Consider the following 14133-nt stretch of genomic DNA (forward strand, 5'->3'; position numbering starts at 1 on the left):
CCTATGTGTGACTGTTTTCAGAGAGCTTTCTAAAGTAAAAAGCTGAAAACAAACAAATGAACAAAACCGTATGTATCATGTTCCAGATAAAACAAATGGCCCCTAAAATAAAATCAAGACCATTAGGTCCTGAGACAACTAAGACTTTGGAAAGAACCAATGTCCTGTATTCTCTAAGACAGAGAAATATCCAAAAGCCACTCCAGGAAAGGCATTACCACTCAGCAATTCAATGTCCTTCCTCTAAGCTTATAAAGGGAATTGTTTATAAACGCAGGTCAGATAACAATATAGCACCCTTGTCAATCTCTACTTTTATCTTTATATACCATTAATCTTATTAAAATTGGACCTTAAATTTCTCTGGGCAAAGTTTTAAAGTGAAAGAGAAGCCACTTGACTGGGCTGTATTTTGTCTTAAAAAAAAAAAAAAAAAAAAAAGTGTGGTTGTGCCAGAATGTGAAAAAGATTGTAGAAGATACACTTGCTGGGTATACAGTAAGTTGTAGAAGGCCTCAGGATAAAGGTTTAGTTCACCTATGCAAGCAGTAGAAACTTCTACCCTCAATTCATTTATGAAAAGAAAATTTCTTCTCTGTAACACATAAATCTTTCTTTTGAATATCTTCCCAAGGTTAGATCTTGTTCAGAGACTTATTAACTCAATAACACGTCACACACCAAAGACCCACTGCTTATTTAGACTTCCTTGAACTGGGAGCCAAGACTTATTCTCCTGACTTCAGAGCAAATACAGTCTCTACCAAGTCAGTCAAAGCACATTCAGAGTTTTAACTAAAATCATCTGTAAAGCTCACGTCACATCATGGGGAACTGTTCCTATCGCTAAGTAAAATACCAAACCTTTTTCTGTTAACTAATTATGAAATGTTATTTTCTCTTCATGCTGCCCACTGAACAATCATCTCACGGTTGCGCTTCTGCAGCTCAGTAGGTGCTCATGACCTCAACAGACCTGCTGGACACTGTAGGCCAAGCCCTGACAAGACTTTCTGTTGGTGACTCTTACCTTACAAGCACCAGGCTGGCTGTGCAATACAGTCTGTGGGAGAATCCAGTTTTGTACTAGAAGGCAAACTGACTTAAGAAGCCAGACTCGTGCTCCTCTTCAGAGCATGCCCAGTGGCTAAGAAAAGGACTGAAGTATGGCGGTGATACCTGACATGTGTTTGGGGTAATAATGACTGGAAGCTTTGATGCCATATATTGTCCTAAAGGTTGAGGCCTACAGTCAAGAGATACTATAGAAACATGAGAGAATGTTTTAAGCAGATAACCCTGGAGATCACTGAACAGATCAGCAAGCTGTGAATTAAAATAATATATCATAGCTGAGTGCCATGCTAAATGGAAGAAATGCATATTTTTCATAATAATATATCTCGAAACACAACAATTTCTTTAAAACTATTAAATAATAAGCCCTAAATATAAGGCAGCAGAGTATTTTAAAATTAACAGTTATTAAGAAATCTTTTCAAAATAACTTGAAAAATGGATAGTTTTCATATGTTACAGCAATCAGTAAATTGTATAGGAAACCATCTATTAATAGTAATACTGATCAATTCACAGTGACCGGCTTGTTTCACTTCCAGCTTTTAGCACACGAAAGACAACGTGGAGAGAGGCTTTAATGCGTGACGAATGCTAAGAAGCTTCTGGCTTTGATCTGACATTACAATTCAGGAAAAAAAGTACAAAAACGCAACTTACACTCATCTCGGAACCGTGGTTCTGCGTTAGGTCCAACTCTGCCAAACGTCTTTATGATCTCGGTGTGCAAAGAGTATTGGTCTTGGTACTGAGGATCTTCCAGGAAAGAAGCCAACTGCATTTTCACCCTTTCCAGCAACTTGAAATTGGACATTGTACAGTCATTTCACAGAATATTAAAAATTGTGGAGATGTTAAAAAGAAAGGACACAATGAACATGGCTTGCAGCACTGGATTCAAATGTTGTATATCAACACGGCAGTAGAAATTCAAAATTAAGTAAGTACTTATTTAGTCTTTTGACTCAGAAGAGGTTTTACATTTTTATGCTTGTTAATTCCTCATTTTTTTTTTTGTTTTAGAGAATAAAAAATATTACCTGAAAAACCATGAAAACAAATGAAAAGACCTCACAATATTTAGGAAAAAAAGAGATAACTGATGTTTTGTATCTAAATTATAATTTCTAAAACCAATCACAGCGTAAGTTACCCAATTACTCACCTGCCAAAAGCAATGAGTCACTCATGACTTACATCTTACTCACATTTCCCTAAAATGTTTTTATTTTTGGGTTTAAGAACATGTTGAAATTCTGCCCAAACTGCAAGGTTGGCAGAATAATTTTTTTTTTTTTTATGTTGCTTCACCAGTGAAATATATAAGTGAAGAATGGAAAACACTTTTTCCATAACTAACAAAGTTATTTAATTTTTGTTATAAAAATCTACACGACAAAGGAATTTTACAAAATAATTTTCCCTTTTTTTGGTAAATGTCTATTAGATTAAATCTTGTTTTGCATTTAAGTGGCTAAGTATTATGTTCACAAATAATTTATCTTCTAATCTAGAGGGTTTATTTTTTTAAATTATATTTTATTGATTATGCTATTCCAGTTGTCCCAATTTTTTCCCCTTTGCCCGCCTCCACCCGGCACTCCCACTCCCTCAGGCAACCCCCACACTGTTGTCCATGCCCATGGGTCATGCATGTATCATATGTTCTTTGGCTGCTCTGCTCCCTGTGCTGTCCTTCACATCCCCATGGCTATTCTGTTAACGACCAATTGGTGCTCCTCAGTCCTGTCACCCTTTTCGTCCGATCCCCTGAACCACCTCCCATCTATGTTCTGTTTCTGTTCTACTTGTTTATTTTGTTTTTTACAGTCAATTGTTGATAGATATGTAGTTACCGACATTTTATTGTTCATATTTTTGATCTTCTTAAAGAAGACCCTTTAACATTTCATATACTGGTTTGTATAAGGATATATCCAATTTGATAACAATGAAATGTTGATACTGATTTTGAGAAGTGTCTAGAGTTAACGCTGCAAACAGAACCTAAAAAACTTGAAGTTAAATCCTAAGTTTCTAAATCAAAACAAAATTTTGGGGAGGGAAGACTTGGGTCATCTGCAGTTGGCGTGGCAGAGGACTGTCGCAATGATGCCTGCTGCAGTGAGGTACCAGTCTGCTGGGTGACTCGCACCTTGGTATCAATGACACCCTTAGGGGAGAGCAGGTGCCCTCTAGCCTCCATCTGTGACACCAGCAGAGGTCTGTGCTCCTAAAGTTCTCTGACAAACAGTCTCCAAGTCTGTACAAACTGGCAGTTAGGAACTGATGCAGACTGTCCAGAGGTCCAGTGGGTAAGCAAAGGCTTTGGAACTAAGTCTGGTTTGAAGGATTAACCAAAACTGCAATCCCAGCTAGGCTTAAAATAGAACATTTGAGAGTTGGCTTATGCTTAATTTTCTAATTGAGAAGAAAGACTAAGAGATTTCCTTGGGAAAGTATACTTGGGGCAAACTGTTCCGTTTTCAAACACTCAGATCCTCCCCTGGCCACAGTAAGAAACAGAATGAAAGGTTGATGCTCTTGCCCCTCCCTCCCCTCCACTGGGTACACATGTGTGTTGTCACTACCTCAACAATACACAGAAATAAATTTCAATCACTTCCTACCTCTCTTTGAATCACTGTCTCCATGATAGTGCCAAAGGCTGGGATCGTGGCAATCCTGACAGAGCTGTTAGAATCGAAAGAGAAATAAACTGAAGCTTTCTTTGAGATGAAAATCTATTATTAAAATGCATATCAAAGTAAGTATAATGTAAATATACTGTATCAGTCTCTAGCAATGACAAATTAAATTTTAAAAAAGCAGACCAAGAAGAATGCTCAAAGGGCAGACAGGATAACTTCAGGTCGCAGTCTGGGAAACTCACAATTCAGGATCACTGGACAAGGTAACAAGGGCCGGAGCAACCCGCTTGTCAACTAACGCTTCACTCATGCCTCGAAGAGTCAGCTGTAAACCAGTCAACATGCAATAAAAAAGGGTTTGGTAAACTGGAATGAGAACTGGGTTAGCTGTGACTGAGGATGGGCAGGCAGACTGATTGGCCTTTCTTGGTTTAGTCACCCACTCGAGACATTAAAATGTTAAGCCTTTGGTTCATGCCACTATACTTACTGGTAACAAAATGTTAGTGAGATTAGCAGAGCATCCCTTCCTGGCTTGAAAGAAATAGTCCATCAGCATGTTTTAGGTTTTGGAAACGTTTGCAAACACTATTAATATATATACTTTAAGTGTATGGTCTCCAAATGAAGCTTCCTGTGAAGGGTGACTTAAGGATACATAGATACCTTAAGTATAATGAAGTTTAAAATCAATAAGCATACTCCAATGGTATTATTTTAAAGAGACACACATATCCGTCAATGAATTTAAATGCTGATGGTTACTTCTCGACAGGCGCATTTTGAAAGGGATGCTGAACGGAAAAGGCAGGGACCACACTTACATTTCAGGGTCACTGGAGAGAGTAATGAGAGCAGGAACAACCCTCTGAGCTACCAGAGTCTCATTCACCCCCTTCACCAACAGCTGATTGGTCGGCGTAGGGGGTATTCACAGGTGATGCATGTTAAGAGCAAACACAGTGCCACGGGAGGAAGAAAGGAGTGACCAAGAGGAAGAGAGAAAACACAAAAGCAAAAACAAAATTAGAAGCTAAGCAAATATTGCTACTAGAGCGCTTTACAAAGGCAGAGAATGCTTAGGCGGAAAATAAAGCTTCAACAGCCTGGCGGTCCACAAAAACAGAGTTTGTCACCAATTCGATGGCAGTTTGTACTCTTGGTTAAATAGTCTATGCGATTTCCACGTTCAATTAAAGTGGAATTTAAAAGAAAGCTTTACTGAGAAATGAGTTAAAAAGTAGACACAGACTGGGTTCTATGATTAAAATTCTTTAAGGAAATCTGGTGATTTTCTTGTGACCAACAAGGTACAAACTGGACCTGTTTTTAAACAAAACTCAAATGGCTAGCAGCCACCACTGAATTGCTGCTGATTGTTCTACAGCAAGTGACTTTAAAAACTGCCCAGGAAAACCTCCAGCCTTTCATGTCACACAGCTCTCTCTGTTGGGGCAGAGGGCACAACACAGCCTAGTGGGGGGTGGGACACACGGGAGTGAGGCCTGGGTTCAGACTCCGGCTCTCCACTTGTTAGCCACGCGGCCTTAGATACGTTACTACACAATCTCTCGAAACTCAGTTTTCTCATCTGAAAATGGTGATACTGTCGTCTACCTGAAAGGTTACTTATGCATCTGGTTACACATAAGGTACCTACGTATTGTGCTGGACAAAGACTAAGCATTCAAGGAACACGAGTTTCATTATCAATATTGTAAGTACTCCAAGGACATAAGATTTGTGATATATCAGGAAAAATTAAAAAATTTTTTATTGTAAAGGGGCAGATGGAAACTAGACTCTTAGTGCCGAACATGATGTAGTACCTAAGATGTCAATTTATAATGTTGCACACCTAAAATTTATATAATGTTATAAACCAATGTTACTGCAATAAAAGATATATTAAAAAAACAAAACAATTTTTTGACTGGTTCAAGTAGTTAACATTTATAGAGTTCTTACTTTGTATTTCTCTAAAAGCTCAAGTGTATAAACAACAAGGCTTCCCCGCCAGACTTCCAGCATATGCCCAAGGGACATCTGTAGGGGTTTAAAATAGCCCTGTGGCTTCTTCTGACGTTTTTACAAATAAAAGAAAAGTTCCATTTTTTTAAGGAAGTGCTTTTTGGTGGCATTCCACCAGTCATTGACAGATAATTCGGTTCAGTCTCTTGAAAGAATCCTAAATGGGAAGTGGATGGTTGTGTTGTTCACTGTTTTAATGTCACTTTGTTTAGTGTAATCATAAACCAATCCATGTAGCAACTAACCCTGTATCATAGAACGAGAGGGCAATATTGAGGGGTATGCATCTTCCTTTTATAAAAATGACTGAGTTTTATGAGTTCAACAAAAAGGGCAATTTCCGAACGTAAACACAAACCCATCCTAAATGTAAATCAGCCTGTTTTCCTGCAGTGGGAGATAAAAGACACCGCGGACTTTCCAGTAATGAGTGCCTGTGACAGCACGCTCCTCCCACCCCTCTCAGAGGGGCGGGCTTCACTTTACGCGAAGAGTCTTCATTCCACAAGAAGCGCTTACCACTTGGCAACTGATTCACCTTAGCATCGACTTGAACATTTTTACAAAAAGCCATGGATACTTGTAATTAAAAGACCGTGCCTTGCGTGAGCTGTGGTCCAATGTTAGTTACATGCTTAATTTCCTTATGACTGAGATACTATATGAAGTTCTTCTCTGCATCTTTTGGGAAATCCATAAATAATTGTGCAGAAATAAAATGACATAAGTACTTCTGTTGCTACCTTGAACATTAATGATATCAGGTATCAACACAAAGAAATGGGGGAAAAATGTTCAAATACAGTTCAGTAAGTAAAACTCCTATCTCTGTACCATTTTATAAATAAGGTAGCTTAGCTTTGAATCAGTTAAACCTATCTTGAAATGCCTGCTATTTTGTGCCAGCAAACTTTAAGGGCTACCAATTATTACACTGCATACAGTATCGCTTTCGATCTTTAAACCTGATGAGGTAAGTACAAGTATTGTGGATGTTTTAACAGATGAAGAAATGAGCCTTAGAGAAGTTAAATAACTTGTCCAGGGTTTGAGAAGGCAGGCCAGAAAATGACTCAATCATATCTATGTTAAAGCCCATGCCTTCGGTGAGCTGCGGTCCAATGTTAGTTACGTGCTTAATTTCCTTATGATTGAGATATCATTATATGAAGTTCTTTTCTGCATATTTTGGGAAATCCATGATGTCACACTGGGAGTCACATGATAAAATCACCTTATAAATCAATTTCAATAATAATTTCTACTTCTAGGAGTAATATACTGTCTTTTGTTCAACAAAGAGAATAACATGACAGACTGGGTTTCCCCTTTTTCTCCAGCTGTCTGAACACTCAGAGCTAAATTTAGTGTTCAATTTCACTAAAGTATCTCACATTATGTACCTGCCATATCATTTCTTACTTTCCTCTCAACAGTTTCTGGTCTCACACTGAAATTCTTTTAAGGGTCCTGTTTTTATGTTTTAATTTAACTTATTTTGTAGGGGCAGCAGGCATAATTATAAATCATAAACTATTAGTGTTAAAAGAAATCTTGTAAATATACTTACTACTTTAATACAATTTTGTTTAAAATAAGGGTCATTGACCAAAAAGTAAATAATTTTTCATACTGATGATTTCTACTAGCATGCTCAGTGAAAATCTTTTATTATAAATGAATTTGAAAAAATATTGCAATAAATCTCTCAAATTAGACTCAGAAGTTCATAATCAACCTCAGAAAACAGTGCAAACTGCGTAAGCACACAGTTTCCAGACCAGCACTGACTACGAACATAGAAACCAAAACCCGACAAAACCACGTATAAGAAATAAGGCAGAAAACAATTCAAAGGCAGATAAAAAGGGAGGATGCTTCATTTTATTTACTTATTTCCACTTACATAATTTGCTTCCCCAATGTGTATTAGAAACAAATTGTTTAAAGGCAAGTTTTTATAGCCTTAGAATAAACTCCTAAAGAAACAGCTATTCATTTAAAAAGATATTTTTTCTTTAGGGGGAGGAAAGGGTTAAAGAAAGACTCCCCCCCCCTTTTATGGTAATTACTTTTTCAGCATATTGAATAATCAACAATTATTTACACCCAGAAGGACATCAAACTGAATCTTTAATTTGGCATTCACCTTGACAAAGAACACCTGATTAGTTTTCTTGATCAAATAAGTATAATAACTGAGGGAATAAGATGGACAGAGAATGTTCAACCTCTGTATAACAACGAAATTTTCTTTAAATTCCACAAATCTATTTTATATATTTAAGTCTCAGAAGGTATATATTTTAAATATATCAGAGCTATATCCTTCAATTACAATTTATCTTAAATTGTGGGAAAAATTCTGAAATTCAGGAAAAACTGAATTATCCATTTTTTCTTATGGAAATAAATGTTCTAAGATATTTTAAGAATCATATACATATTTGGGACATTTTAGTTTGGATAAATATATGTTTCCTAAACTATTACATTATTTTGTGAAGTACTACCATAAATTAAAAAAAAATGATAGTTAACATTTATTAAGCTCTTATTATGTGCCAGACAATGCTTTAAAGGCTTTACAAGCTTTAATTCTTAATATTAACAAAAACCCTTTGGGATAGATACTTACTATCAGCTTCATTTTGTAGATGAGGAAACTAAGGCACAGAGAAGTTTGAACTTGCCACAAGCAGCAGAGACAGACACTGAACCCAGGCAGTCTGGCTCTACAGCAAGACTCAGCAGCAATAAGAAACACTCTAAACCAACTTTAGTACTCAAATACTAGGTGATGAGATAATTTCCTCTATGATAGGTACAAAGATAGGTATTTCAATTTTCATAGTTAACTTGGGTAGGTGGCAATTTAAGGAAATCTAGTTAAATTATACAAACAGTCTGTTCTCTCTTATAAATCCATGGGCTGGTAACCTATAGGGATGTTATTCTGGATATGATATGTGAGGGAACAGTGAAGTAGGAGAAATCAATACAATAAGTATTTCCATAACTGTAACAGTTGATTTTTCAATGATACTAATGAATACAACTATATTTCACAACTTTGAAAATATCCTATATTGCTTTAGTTCATTTTAGTAGCAGTATACCTCAGTAAATAGAAGAGTATAGTCAGAAAGATTTACATAGAACGAAAATTAAAATAAGAGTTAAAGAATACTTGAGAAATGCACGTGATAACAGAATAGCACCCAAGGAACCATTAAGGCTAGAAAACATTCTTAAATATGTCAAAGCTAAATTTCTGCTCCATCGCCCAGTACACAACTAGACACTACTCAACACCATAAAATACACATCAACATAACATAGTATGCAAAGCCTTTTTTGTTTAAACATTCCCTTCTCCCTCTTCCAGAGAAAATCCTTATAACCTGAACTAAGCGAAGCATTTGTTTACGTACCTCGAACATTCTAGCAGCAGTACATCTCACGAGTGCGGAAGTATGGACAACCCCATACCATAAAACCGTTAACAATAACTCATGGTAGGCTGGATTGGCACTGGAAGAGAAAAGATCAGTGTTAAAAGTGAGGGTCACAGTGCCTTATGAGGGTGCTGAAAAATACTATATTTATAAGGAATATTAGTGACACAAATATGGGTAAAACATGGAATTACTTTGTATAGTTTAATGTGTTATGTCTAAGATTCTTTAAAAATGTCACCCTATAAAAGTACAGACTTTCAGCATACTCACAAATTATACTCGTAACTTCTCTAAGCTAAAATTATGATAGAAATGTCAATCTTTAAGGCATACAAATTAAAATTATAAAAATAAAGGAAAATAAAATTTACCTATGAGAAAAGAAAGAATGCTGGACTGAATCAGATGGGTACTTTACGGCCTCTGTGGATCTAAATTTCTATATTTATCAAAAGTGGAGAAGCAATACATGTCCTATCTATGTCATTTGGTTGTTGTAGGATCAAATAACATCAATTCAAATCATCTGCATGTAATGTGAATCCCATCATAATGCAAGACAGTATTAATAAATGCATGAGCCTGAGCCTGTTCTCAGCAAAGACTGGTTAACACTACTTTAGAAACAGATGATGTAATTATGAGTGGCACCAGGCAAATCAAATGGAATAGAAACAGGAGCCTAATGATCCGGCTTTCACTTGGGGCTCCCTTTTCAGCTTGGGGAAAACTAAATTTTCTCCAAATCTGTACTTGATTTTATTTCTCCAAATGCTTTAAAGAAACATAAGTCTGTGCACTTTCCCCACTCTCTTATTACAATGTATTGATTACAAAATATTAAAATATATAAGTAAGCAAAAAAAAAAACCCCCAAAACAAACCAAAAACAAATCTTAAAGCCTTAAAACCAAGAGAGCTGGTGTGTAGGCCAATCTTTTTAGACTGAAAGTATGTGCTCTATAAATTCCATATACAAAGTTCATATGGCTTTCTAAAAGCTACAGCTATAAACTTACCCCAGTTCCACAAAAGCAGCCTTCAGGCTATCGAGAGGCGCATGAGACAATGAGAGCAGGGTCATCACGTCTTCTAAGAAGCCAACTAGCAGTTTCCGGTCTTCTTCCTACCGAGGAAAAAAGGCTGGTAACGAATTTCCAAGCAATCGCGTAGAACTTAAACCGTAATTTCTTATCTATCACTAGAAAATGTTACCAAATGAGGAGAAAATATCTTCATTTGGAAGCATTTTAATTAAAGACATTTATTAAGCACAAGGGTAGCCATACACCACATGTGATCATTTATATTTAAATTAAAATAAAAAAATTAACTAAAATATAAGACTCGGTCCCTTAGTTGCACTAGCTACAACTCCAGTGCTTAATAGCCACGTGTGGTTAGCAGCTACCCTCTTGGACGGCTCACATACAATTTCCATCACTGCAGAAAGTTTTATTAGACAGTCCAGGTTAAGAGCATAAAAAGGTATAGTCTCTAATTAAAATTTATTTTACCAATTTTATTTCTTATTAACTTTAACTCTAAATATTTAAATATGAACTACGGAGACAGCTATCCCCCAACACTGGAAAATCGATTTGTAAAACATTATATTTGCAACATCTTAGTGGTAAGAAACTGCACGTTTGCTGAAATATAGACATGTGTGTTCTTAAAAGAAATAGTTGTACCCTTGATTGAAAAATAATTTATATTTTTCAGACTTTGTTTAATGAACCATAATTTTCATAATGAGAAAATTTTTATTTCTTACATAGTACTGTATTAAGAAATATGCTTTAAACGAGCAAATCTGCTAAATTAGGAAAGTTAAAATAACTGTCAAAGAATAAATAACGTTGTATGTTAAATTAACCAGTATCTAAAAGGAAAAGGAATCTGACGTTCTATCAGAAAATATACAATAAATTAGAGTCCAGATGTTTGTCATTAGAGTTATATTAGGTCAACAATAAAGAGCTTCCAGAGGAAGACTGCATTACCGCCTCCTGTTTTTTTTTCTACATAGTCAGACAAACTGAGACTGAGATAGTGATAAAGAATTAACAGAAGTAAAAATCTGCATGAAATAAAGATGGATATAAGTTTTAGTGAGAAGCTTAGACGCTGACAAATCAGCATCAGAGCTACGATGAAATAGAGATTTCACCCTATTTTAGTTGCTTACTATGTCAGCAAAGAGTATACACAAATGTGTTAAACACCTGAAAATCTGAAAAAATTTAAGTGGGAAATAAGAGCTATGACATACACTTCTAAATGAACATGGCTTTTTTTAAACTCCGAAATGTACTACAATCCTTTCTATCATGTTTGAAATCTCAAGACAGGACGTACTGCTTATGTATTCGATTCAAAAATAGTTCTTATTTAGAAAAGAAAATAGAGGAGTGATCTACCCTAACAGAAAATTTTGTTTAGTAAGAAAAATATTACTGTTGCTGGTATGTGCTTCCTAAAACAAGTAACACTGCTGATCTATGATAGCCGTCACATTTTTTAATAAACTAAAACGATAACTTCAGACATTTGGACTTCATACAGTGACTCAAAAGACAAATCCTTATTCACTTATTCAACAAATGTATACGGAGAGTCAACTACAAGGCAAACCTTGCACTTGATACTTTTATTATTATGCTTTAAAACACTATGTGGTCAAAATCAACATACAAACTTGCGGGGCTTAAACAAAAGAGAAAGCTGTTGAGATCACACTGGCTATTAGGCACCGGAACAGCTTCTAAAATTAACGGGGAGGACGGTATGCATACTCGTGTGCCTCGCGTGTACTAGGACTTAAGCTCTATGAGTTTATCAGTAGAGACCACAGTACGAGGTAATCTTAGAAACGAATGGAGGAAAGTTTACAAGAATACTGTGTAACTTTAACCAAGTTGGAGCTTCTACTGCTAGGTAGTGTGTAATACTTTAGTACGTACTCTATTTTAATATTATAAGATGGGTCAAATCTGTTTTGGAAGAAGAGTGCAATAAATATGAAATGCTCTACTTTGAATTCAAGGGGTAAAAGAAATGTTATTTTTAAAAAAATGGGAGAAAATTCAGGAAAAAAGCTCTTTCTTTTTGATTCTCACATTCTAATTCTGAAAAATGCTCTTATCCTGAGTCAGTATTTTCACCTTACTGGTGGGACTTGCCTCACAATAAAAATGACAATATGCCTCAATGCATATCATACATTATTTACTTAATTGTAAGGCGAGCGCGGTGGCCTGTTATATTGGTGGCCACCAGCGAACCGCGGTTCCTGACTCACGTCCTTGCCTGAATCCCGGCTGGGCCTGTGACTCGCCTCCATCATAGAATATAGTAGCAGTGATGTGCTTACTCTCGGCCTCAGCCTGAGCCCAGCAGGTTCTGCTTTGGCACGCTTGGGCGTCCTGAGCCTCCACGCAGTGAGCACGGCCCTGCTGCTCCAGGGGCCCGGCGAAGAGAGACCCTAAGGCTACACGGAGGCTTATCAGCCGTCCTAGCCGAGCCCCCGCCTGCCACCAGCTGAATGCAGCGACATGAGGGACCACCAGCAGGGCCAGCAGAAGGGACACCTGGCTGAGCAAAGCCCACGGACAGATAAATGGGTCATAATAAGCCATTATGTGTTGGGATCACTTATTACACAGTAACTCGTAAAAAAAGTGAAGTATGATTAAGAAGTACTTCGCTAAAAATGAGAGGATAATATTCTACAGCATTTTGTAGTCTGCGTCACCTAGCACATGGGCTTTCTTTGTTATTTATAAACAATTCCTCATGAAACACAAGGAAACTGCTAAATGAGTGCCCTCTACCACTTCTAATAAAGTATCAAGAAGTCCACCATCTCTAAATCTATTTGCTCAACGGAGATTTTACTCAGAGGTTTATTATTCAAATGTGCTCTTCACTATAAGGAAGTAATTGAATAAAATGAATAAATAAACTTTGTTTTCCTTTATGGGTAACACTTACATTTACACACACATTAAAAAGACATAATATTAGGTATCTTTCTAAATATAAAGTACTTTTACATTTTCCAGTAAAAGGATTTTCCCCTTACCTGAATATAACACGTAAGGACTCCTGTTGCATAAATGGGGACGGTAGCTTTAGTGAGGACCCCGTTTCCTGCTGAGGAATCTAAAATTATTAAAATAATTTTAAAAATTCAAGTATATTTTAAATGTAAAGCAAAAAGTCACAATGCAAATTATATTTAAAATTATAACTGGTTAAAAGGCTTACAAATAAATAATAACCATTACTTTGAAAAATAAGTTTGATTAAAATACATATCTACTAGTTGTTAAAAAATTATAACTTAACACTTTTTGCAGAGCTGTTAGCATAAACATTTTTGATAGATGGGAAAAAACTTTAATAACCAAACTGAGATGCTATTCTCCTATTTCCATAATCAGAACTCAGAGCTTCCTTTATGATCCTTCTAAGTGGTCTTCCTACATTTTTATGCTTTCAATCTATAGTATTCAATAAAATGTAAAGGCCCTCAGCTTAAAGGAGGTGCCTAAAATATATATTATTTAATCTGTTTCTAGATACAGGAGACCACTGGTTTCCGGTTCCAGCCAGATCCAGAGCCTCTTCTGCATCCTCTATAGGGATTTTCAGCCAGACAGAAGCCTGGTTACATTCATGAAGGAGAAAGAAGTCTGGCCAAGTAAAGCAGCGGGAGAGGAAAGCCCCCAACCACAGACGAATGCATTGTGACTACCGGAAAGTTGAGGGTTTTTAATGTAGCACCTGTAGACAATTTCCAAAGAAAGGTTTCAGAGATGCTATGACAGTTACTATTACCAACAGCTCTTACTTACTGACCTTTAGGCACTATTTTAAATGCTTTATATGTTCTTTTATGTACTAAA

General features: G+C 36.3%; 1 protein-coding gene across 3 annotated transcripts in view; it reads right to left on the minus strand.

Annotated features, from left to right (window-relative positions):
• The window catches only part of RELCH (RAB11 binding and LisH domain, coiled-coil and HEAT repeat containing), an 85703-nt gene that overhangs the window by 10293 nt on the left and 61277 nt on the right, over positions 1-14133 (minus strand). For 2 of the 3 annotated variants that reach the window (XM_090285423.1, XM_090285421.1), the window contains 6 exons: positions 13308-13387; positions 10240-10346; positions 9194-9293; positions 4553-4635; positions 3708-3771; positions 1738-1876 (listed from right to left, as the gene is read on the minus strand). In XM_090285423.1, the coding sequence (XP_090141549.1) occupies positions 1738-1876; positions 3708-3771; positions 4553-4635; positions 9194-9293; positions 10240-10346; positions 13308-13387 (573 nt within the window). Of the gene's footprint in view, positions 1-1737; positions 1877-3707; positions 3772-3970; positions 4054-4552; positions 4636-9193; positions 9294-10239; positions 10347-13307; positions 13388-14133 lie in introns of all 3 variants that reach the window. The other variant, XM_090285422.1, reaches the window with a different exon arrangement.

This window comes from Furipterus horrens, unplaced genomic scaffold (assembly GCF_987537825.1).
Source record: "Furipterus horrens unplaced genomic scaffold, mFurHor1.1.pri manual_scaffold_8, whole genome shotgun sequence".
Taxonomy (NCBI): domain Eukaryota; kingdom Metazoa; phylum Chordata; class Mammalia; order Chiroptera; family Furipteridae; genus Furipterus; species Furipterus horrens.